Source organism: Buceros rhinoceros, unplaced genomic scaffold (assembly GCF_000710305.1).
Source record: "Buceros rhinoceros silvestris isolate BGI_N320 unplaced genomic scaffold, ASM71030v1 scaffold36789, whole genome shotgun sequence".
Taxonomy (NCBI): Eukaryota; Metazoa; Chordata; class Aves; order Bucerotiformes; family Bucerotidae; genus Buceros; species Buceros rhinoceros.
In genome coordinates this window covers 1-9620 of record NW_010430411.1, presented here as the reverse complement: position 1 = coordinate 9620, position 9620 = coordinate 1, and the positions used below count along the sequence as shown (strand labels likewise).

Genomic DNA, 9620 nt, shown 5'->3' with positions numbered 1-9620 from the left:
CTGAACCGTTAGTACTTAGTATTACATTTTCATGTGCAGAAAGACAGAGCACGCTAAGAGGTAGTGGCTCACACGTACTGCAAACACGTTGTAGGAACTGAGGCCTCACTGATGCTGACTGCTGCTGCTGACTCTTGATCCTACATCAAAGCAGAGCCTTCCTCTCCTCATTGCTCTACTGGATAGTCGTCCTGAACTAAAAAAGTTACAGACACATGCAGATTCCTCTAGAACTGACTTGCACCGAGGCCTTAGTAAGCTGTGTCACACCTGATTCAGGTTTGATTTGTGGTTCAGGACACGCTCATGGTTTTGGAAGCTTACCGGTCCGCAGCTCAATCACTGCAACAGCAACGAGGAAAGCAGCTGCTTTTCCACTGTCTCATCTTTTCAAACATAAAAGACTAACAAAACAGTTAATTAGCATTGCATATATTTTGTCACTGAAAACTCCAAATTTGAAGAATGTCAGAGAGCAGCAGCTACTATGTGTGAGTTTCCAAAACTAGAATATTTTCCATTAAGACCACAAACTACACTATCAGTGACCTGCACAAAGAATCTCAACTTACCATTTTTTAGGTTTTGATAGCAGTTTGTACTTGCTGAATTTTACCCGCCACTCCAAGATATCTTTGCAATGCTGACACACACCATCATGAAGCTTAGCATTTATTTTCTGAGTGAATAAATAAAAATCAAAGTAAGAATACATCGAAGATTTCCCCCTTCTATGCTCGACACATAATCTCGCTTAGAAAGCATTTCCACCCACCATGTGATTAATACAGGATTTCAAAAGATTTATATAATTTTTTATATTAACATAAGCATTTCATGTACATTTTCTGCTACTAATTTTCTTCAGTGGAAAGAGAGCTGAGGTATTCTTTTACCTCAAAACAGCCTTCATTATTATGATGGTTTTAATATTGTTAATAGTAATACTTATGTTATCGTATTTTTGATAATAATTATTACAGATAGTGTTTTTTTCATTTCTAGAGATTTTACAAAACAGACTTAAGTAGAAATGAGCCCTGAAATATGCAGCTTTTATCCAAAGAAGACAATTTAACTTATTATTGCTCAGGCTACCATTGCATTACATACTTTAAGTAAGAAGTCTCGGGATTTCTTTCTCAAATCACAATACAGTAGAATCCACACGTTATCTGCAGTCAACTCATGCAATCTCTCTTCCATCATAAACTTCCTTTACGAAAAAGTAATACATTTTTGCTCCCAAGCATCTAAGATAAAACCCTCGAAATGGTCATTTAAACTTCAGCATATCTTCAAGACAATGCGAAGTTTACCTTCAGATCTTCTACCACACTTTGTGTTCATCCTATGCAGGAATACAAAATTTCAACTGGTCAGCACTACTTGCACAGGAGAAGTTGTTCTGAGATGGGAAGTGGTACCAAACCGCACTGTTACCTCAAATAACAAGCAACACACACTTGTACATTCAACCTAGTTCTTTTTCTTCTATCTAAAAATGCCAGCAGGAGCTTTATCTGTCCTATCATTGCACGGATCAATTCAGAACTTTAAAAATAGAAATTTCACAATTAAAAAAACGCATATAGACAAAAACATTCTACTGCACCTTAAAGACAGCTTAAAAATGACTAACACACCAAAATTACATTATTAACATGGTCTAAAACACAACTATTTCTCAGAATACCTAGAGGTTCTCTGGAACAGGTTCTGCATTAATTGGAATTAAGAGTTTATGTTATTATTCTACAAATAAACTGATGTTATTCTATGCATACAGTAAGTTCTTAAGTAATTTTCTGTCTTTATGACCCACAAGACCTGACTGCTCCACAAAGTTCTGTTTCAATACACTAGACAAAAGAAGCAGCCTAGCTTTAAAAATACAGTATCTGATTTTGTTTTGAAAAACCTACGCTGCAGAGGAAATGCTACCTACAAGTGAGATTATACTATGGAAATTGGTTTCTATTGTTTCGATTTTTACCAAAGTTCAACCACTCAGTGTAAGTTTTCTCGTGGTGCTGTTAAATGAAAGTGTGGTGGCTTTTTTCACTTAAAAGGCAGTACTGGAGCGCAGGAAGTTCAGTCTAAACATGAGGAAAGACTTCTTTGAGGTGACAGAGCACTGGCCCAGGCTGCCCAGAGAGGCTGAGGAGTGGCCTCTGGAGAGATCCTAAACCCACCTGGACACCATCCTGTGCAGCCTGCTCTAGTGAAGCTGCTCCAGGTGAACCTGCTCTGGGTGAACCTGCTTAAGCAGGGGTTGCTGAATGAGGTGATCTCCAGAGGTCCCTTCCAACCCCTACCATCCCGTGATGCTGTGAAAAACAGACTTGGCATGTTTAAAACCAAAACCAACCAAAGAAAAGTCCAAAAGAAGAAGGTTTTACAGAATATGTGAACATCAAACACAGAAAGCTACGGCTCTGATGTTAACCATACGTTATGGATTGATTTTCCAAGAAACACAAACATTTGGCTAATGTGAAAACTTTCTGAGAGAAAAAACCCATCAACCTCTCAGCAGGTATCTGTTAAAGGGCTGCCAGTTCAAACTGCTGCAGCATGCACTGTGTTCTTTCCTCCAAAATTCACACGGTTTGAAGATAAGCTGCCTTTTTGGTGCTTGACTAGCACAAACCACGGCTATGGCCTGAATAAGCACCTAATAAAATTAGAAATTAGCCCAAACTTCCCGATTCTCCTTCTCACTCTCCTGATTTACATTAATTGGTAATGCAGGGGGAGGAGAAAGGCACAAACACTGTAATTTGCATTCCCAGATGCTCTTTATTGTGAAAAACTATTTTTAGTATTGCTCAGGCAGAAACCAATAAACATCAAAAGATTGCCACAGTTTCAGCTGAAGACCTTCTGGAGAAAGCTAGCCTTCTTGCTGAAAACCACCTCATTTCCAGCAATGCATCCTGGCACCACGGCTGGGGACAGAAGCGCTCTTGCTAAGTGATGCAGGGGCAGGCTCAGCAATGTGTAACACACCTGGAACGCAAGAGGCCACGCTCAGGACGGAGCATGTGCCAAAACCAGCGCTGAAGAACAGAACAGGAACTATTTTTACCTCTCACCTGAAGGAAATGCACAGTTTGTCGAACAGGCAGCCTATCACAAATTCTGCTAAACATCCGCTGTAGAACAAGGAAATAGAACAGGAAATAATGAAGCTTTATACAGCTCTTGCCTCTCCCTATATGCTTAGCATCTGCTCCAGAACACTCAACAATTATATGCTGATGAAATTATTTTTTATTTTTGTTTTCTATCAGACAAACTAATTTGGCCATGCCAAATTCCAAAGATGCTTTTTCATTTTACTTGTAGTACAGATCTTTCCATGAAAATACGTCTCATAGCAAGGCCAAGACACTAGTCACGTGGCAGAAAGCTACGCTACTTGGACATCTTCACCTTTGCTTGAAACTACAAACTGCTGCATCTTATCTGATGCCCTCAACCCCAAGATTAGTCCTCTTTCCATATTAACACATTATTTCATCCCTGGAAAGGTCTTCAGATGATAAGAAGCTCTAAATTAAAATAAAGTTAATGTAATTCAACAGCACAGCAACAAGCACATTATCCACATAAAGGCAATGGACCTCCATCAAAGCTGGTCTCTGCATTTCTGTTACTCTAACACAGGCATGTTTGAACTGTTCTGTTTCCTTGGTGTGATCAGCAACTCTTCAAATGTCCAATGCAAAGATAAAGGTTAAGAACGTCATCCAAAATGCTGCCTTAAGAGCCTTTTGAAACCAGATTAGGTTGTAGCTATGAAGATCAAATTTACATGTAATTCCAGATCCTGATCCAGGCATAGAGGTGCCTGGACTATTCAGCCTAGTCACCTGTAGGTGAATCCTACGCGGCAACTCAACGAAACCACGGGCTATCTGCTCAGAAGGTAACACCTGGGAGAAAGATGGCAGCTTTCAAGTGCTAATTTCCTCCTTCCGAGTGGCACACACACAGCACACTCCCTTCCTCCCCTTCAGCAATGTCCTGTACGCTGCACTCACTGTTGGCACTTCAGGTATGGGGTGGTGTCGTTAATCACTGGCTCAACACATCCGAATATGAGAGAGACTACCACTCTGTAATCTTCCTACCAGGCTGTGGATTTAGAAAGTCAGCAGAGAATGATGGATGGAAGTAAAGCAAGCAAGCAGGGAGATTTACAGACTTTAACCTTCACTTGCGTTTACCTTCTAAGTTTATTTTGTTCAGAAAAAAAATAGGACATTTAAATGTTATTACTAAGACAAGTTGATAATTTACTGTATTTCTACACTAAATTCAACATTTCCTTTGACCCCCAAAAAGCATCCCATCACTTTCAAAAGCAACACAGACTTGAAGAAGCAAAGAAAGCTGTCTCTAATTAAAACCTTGGATAAGCTGGGCTTTTTCAGATTTTTGAAATAACCAAAGAACATGTGAGAGTGAGTTCTCCTAACAAACTGGAAGAGAAACTTTCTTAATATCTCAGTTCCCATTCAGAATGGGGAAGTCATTAGTTAAATCAAAGAAATCCCTCTGCTGCTTAATTTTGCCTGTTAATACTGACTTTTTAACACATTTTGTACATCGTTTAAACTTCCTTCTACTTGTATTTTCTTCCTTTTGCCCATTTAATAGCCTGCTTTCCTTTAAAGGTACAAAAAAAGACAACCTTCACAAAGACCTGAACACAGTTTGTCAACTTCATTACCCACTTCCAACTTTTCCTCCCAGCTTTCACACAGGCTGTCAGCTCTCAGGTGCAAAGCGGTGATGGTGCTTATGGTCTGAAATCCATTTCAGACTTCTTGGTGTGAAAACCTGATGTGAAAATCTTGGTGATTTCTCGGTGTGAAACTACCCTGACAAGTTAAATTCTGTTTCTGCCACAGTAGTTCCTCTAATATACATTTTTTTTTTTTACACTCATTTCCCTGTTTCAGTCAATAGCTCCTTCATGTTTCCTTTTGCCATCCTCCCATACAAGGACAAGCACAACTCATCCACTCATCAAGTGCTTACAATGCGTCTACATACACCCCAAAGAAATTACAGTTATGCCATGCAGACGTATATAAACAGTCTTAAAGAACACATGCACGAAATATTACATGCGCATATTATATAGAGAGTCGGGTGAGCTGCACTAACAGCACAGCATCCTCCGCATGCTCACGTAACCCAGTATTGGATCATTTAACAACCCACCAAAAGCAGTTCAGAATGTATTAAACACAGGCACCTACACCTAACTACGCACACAAAATAATCCCCAGCTCAAGCCAGCAGTAAAGCACTCACACGCAAGATGTAATGATGGGGTTTCAAAGAACCCTCACTGACTGTTTGGTAGTTTCTAATTATGTGTGAACCTATAGGTATTTTGATTTTTTCTATGGAAAGCAGATTCCTTCTACCGAACACACCCCAGTGGTCTGTTCTGCTGCATGTGAAAGCAGTGTCAACAACACACATAAACCCCTTGTCAGAAGCACAGGTGACACTGCTTAAATCCACAGGGCTGAACGCAGCATTTTGGAATAACTGCACCTCTCGGAAGAATAGAACTCCACCGCATCTCCGGCGTATGAGTACAAAGCGGTTAGAGCAGATGAGCACAAATTAACAAACATGAAGCTGTGGTGGGGGACAACAACTTCGCAGGGTTCTAACACACCCATTCACAGGCTGAAATCCAGTCCCCCAGAGAGCCTCCCTTGCTCCCATATGGTATCAGCATTACTTCAAACTCCATTTTCTACACCGATATTTCTCCATCTCACCCTAAAGAGAAGAATATTTGACATTTTAACCAGCGCCTTGAAGTCTTGCTCACATCCACACCAGTGATGTATGGGTAGCTATACAGTGAACATTTAAGGCCCTTCTGTGTTTTATTGCTAGGGACACAAGTTTTCTTGTGTGTCTAAACCCAACTCCAAATGGCCATCTTGGAGAGCAAGATGCTTAGCTTTTTTCAGGCCAGTGATCACAGATCTGAAAACATGTTATTACTGGCAAAAGAAGGCACACACTTGGTAGGACTGACAGTCAGCTCCCATCCTCTTCCCCACAGAGGACTGAACACACACGTGCTCTCTCTCTCCCTCTCTCTCCCCTCTTCCCCAGCTTCCTCCCACCCCTACCCCAAGCGAGGTTAGAGTCCAGAAGAGACATTACACTTCATCCTCTTCTCCCTACATGAAAGGCTATAGCTCAGGCCTGATACACTTCCGAAGCCAGAGTAACAGGGGTGGCTAGAGAGGAGACTTTGGCCTGACAAGCTCCTCTGTGTTACAGCAAGAACAGAACCTAACCAAACTCCAGCACTGTTATCTGACAATTTCAGCTGGCTGCTAGTTTATCTGTACCTCCCCTCTGAGCTTCAAGTCACAACCACTGACTCAGCACTTAAGCTCTCTATTCACCTGCTCCGTTCCTACTGCCTTCCCACAGCCTTGACCAGTGTCTCCACCAAAACAAGTTAGTTATCCATATGGCCAGCTGAAGAAGTCGATGACATCAAGAATATTGTACAGCTGAGGTTCAGAGTTAATAACCTCCGAAATTTAGGGAAACGTGGATCATCATCTGGGGCATGCTTAACGAGAGGAGAAACACACTGGTCACTTGTATTGCATCGGTCAGTGTAAGTATGAATCACTTTGTGGCTTACCATCTTATCACAACGGCATTCTAAACGTTCTCACTGAACGCATTTGCTACCTCTAAACCACCCCAGCTTCCACGCTGACTGATGTAAGACACTTCACATAAAACGCGTACTCATGTAATGTGACACACACCTCCCAACTCAGTGCCGCAAACAGCCGTTCTGGAATACACTACATAAAGCAAGCACCCACAGGCAAGTCCCAGGACTCAGTAACACACAACACAGAGTGTCGACTCTGTCCTGGCTCCTCCTCCGTCAGTGCCTCCCCAGACGCAAGCTTCCCCAGCGCTGCTGAAGGCAGCTACCCGAACATAGCAGAGAGGCAGTGCCCTTTGCTGCAGAGGTGCTCCCCCCAGCTCGCCTATTCCAGAGCAGTGCTGCAGGAAAGCCTGACCACTAGAGGAGAGACACATGGACCCTTCAGCGTGTCCTGCAAGTAACCAGATCTAAGGTCTTTAAGATGAGAAAACGGATACCAAGGCCAGTGACAGAGAGAGAGCATAAAACCTTTAAAAAAACCCACAAAACTGGATAATGACTGCCAGCAGGGAAAGGCCAGAAGAGCATTAGATCAACGTCCTCTGCAGATCCTGCTTCACGGAGAGAAGCAGCAGGGAGCCTGAAAATAACTACTTCAACACACCCACAGCACAACCTGAAGCCACTGTAGACAATATTCAACGCTGCTAATGCAGTGCACAAATGCAGCAGGGTAAAAATTTTAAGCTAAAACACGTTCTGCAGCCTTTCCAGATAGTATGACATCGGACAGTGTATGACAGTAGTCGAAGATAGGCCAAATACCTAGCAAAAAAAAGATAGCAGTCCTTTACACCAGACCACCCTTTTTCAGCAGATCTAAGCATTCTTCTGATCTACTGATCTGGTGAGAGGAGGAAATGAAGAACGCCCCCACTCCTGTATCAGTCCCTGTGACCAAACTGCTAAAATTTCTTCCTGTCTCTCATGGTACCTTGAACATCCGTTCTGCCCCTGATCACTGAGGACTGCACAAGGCAGAGAGGTGGAATTGTCATCCTTCAGCACAGGCTGCACCAACACTACGACACCAATCGCCAGTTAATCTTTGTTAGCATAATTTCTTTCCCAGTTTCTCGGATAGCAGAATCAGGCCTGGCCGTCACTATAAAGACTCCAGGGTATCCCTTAGCACTAGACTTTTGTTCAAGATGGTGCGCCCAAAGAAAATGCATCCCTTCCCTCTAACACATGCTATCGAACCCCCTAACAAGAAGCACATTCTTCACAAAGTTTCTTGCCTGTGTTCAGCCATCTCCAAGGACTGGCAGGCACAGAGAGAAGGAAATAACTTGCTTCGAACAGAGAGGAAAAAGACACAGTCCCATATCACAGTTAATGCTCAAGTGAATCTTGGCTACATTCAAATGCTTTTTTGAAAAATGTTGTTTATTGGAGTGCATGGCACTGCGTAGCCAGTTCTATAAAATACAGAATCAGAAGAGAGAAGAAAGCAAGCCATGTGGGTATTAAAGTGATGACTTCCATCACGAAACTGGTGTCAGAATTCAGCTTCTCTTTGAAGACTTTTCTGACAGACCGACTCTCTAGGATGCTTCTGTGTTTGTATGCGGTTAGAGGCCAGACAGGAAAACACTCTCCCGTGGGGGCTCACACAGTGACTCACTCATACAGTAAACAACACCCACCGGTGCTGCTCAAAGCCCGGGAGAACAGCCTGTTCAGCCTGCAGAACCAGTGGGACAGCATCGAGGGGAAAAAAAAAAAAACCAAAACACCAACCACCACAAAACCGAACCTCCCTCTTTGGTGCCACTGCTTTACCTTACTACTTTCTTCCCTCCACCTCAGTTCTTTTTGACAGCCCAGTCAGGTTGAGTTAAGGGATACTGACTGAGCAGCCACAGCACCAGGTAAGCCTCTTCTGGAATGCTCGTGGTGTGTCTTGTTTTATTCATCTCCTTCAGCTTAGCTTGTGAGACAAAACACCCTGTAAACTCCTGTGTCACCTGCCCAGGCACACTGCATCCCATGCCACTACTCCCTTACCACAACCACAAGCACAGAGCATGTTCCGAGAATATATTGTAAGCCGCTTCCCTTTCTTTGCTTAGAATCAAAAACCGGCAACAGTAACAGGCATAACAACTGTAACAAGTGTAACAACTGTAACAGGCGTAACAACTGTAACAAGTGTAACAACTGTAACAGGTGTGAAAATACCAAAGCACTGTAACGCGTGTAGCACAAGCACTGACAGAACAGCCGGAGAGAGCTCCCTCAGTAACCACCCGGGAAAGCCCCGGAGGATTCTCTTAGAGCCTCAAAGCAACGGAGAGTCTGTCTGAAGTGGTCTCCAAAGTATGCGAAGTGACACACAGCGTTCGTATGGATGATGGGGGGTAAATTCTCAAAATGCTGAGACCTCTGCAGTAAGACCACGCAGCCACGATCCTTGAGAAGACCAAACACCTTTCAGGGAGGCACATGGTTAACAAACATCACAGAAAACGTTCACTTGCTGCGTTCACTGCACAGAGGTAAATCTCGGCCTTCCTCTGGGTCATCCTCCGGCTCTAAGAGAGCCCCTCACGCATAACACGATGCAAGTACCACACAGCGTATTTACTTCAGCACGGACCATGACCGGGGACACGGGCCTGGAGACAGCCGACTGCAACGGCTTGTCGCGGATTCCCCTTCACCCCCGCAGCGACCCTCCCGGTCAGACCCGGGCCGAAGGGTTCTCCGCCGCCGGGGTGAAGAGGCCTCTCAGCTCCCGCTGCTGCGTGACTGCGTTTGCGATCTCGAAGCTCTTTAAGACGCTCCGGCAAAGACCGGGCAGGGACGGGACAGCTCCCTGACAGCACCGTGCGCTCCGCAGCCGCAGAGGCTCCTTTCCACGCGTTCGGCA

At 43.7% G+C, this 9620-nt stretch overlaps 1 protein-coding gene across 1 annotated transcript in view; it reads right to left on the bottom strand.

Moving 5' to 3' along the window:
• Window positions 1-9350, bottom strand: part of LOC104499519 (chromosome unknown open reading frame, human C9orf85) — a 12804-nt gene extending 3454 nt beyond the window's left edge. The window contains exons 1-2 of the mRNA XM_010143030.1: window positions 9300-9350; window positions 573-679 (exon numbers count right to left, since the gene is read on the bottom strand). Of these exons, the coding sequence (XP_010141332.1) occupies window positions 573-679; window positions 9300-9350 (158 nt within the window). The remainder of the gene's footprint in view (window positions 1-572; window positions 680-9299) is intronic.
• Window positions 9351-9620: the final 270 nt, after the last annotated feature.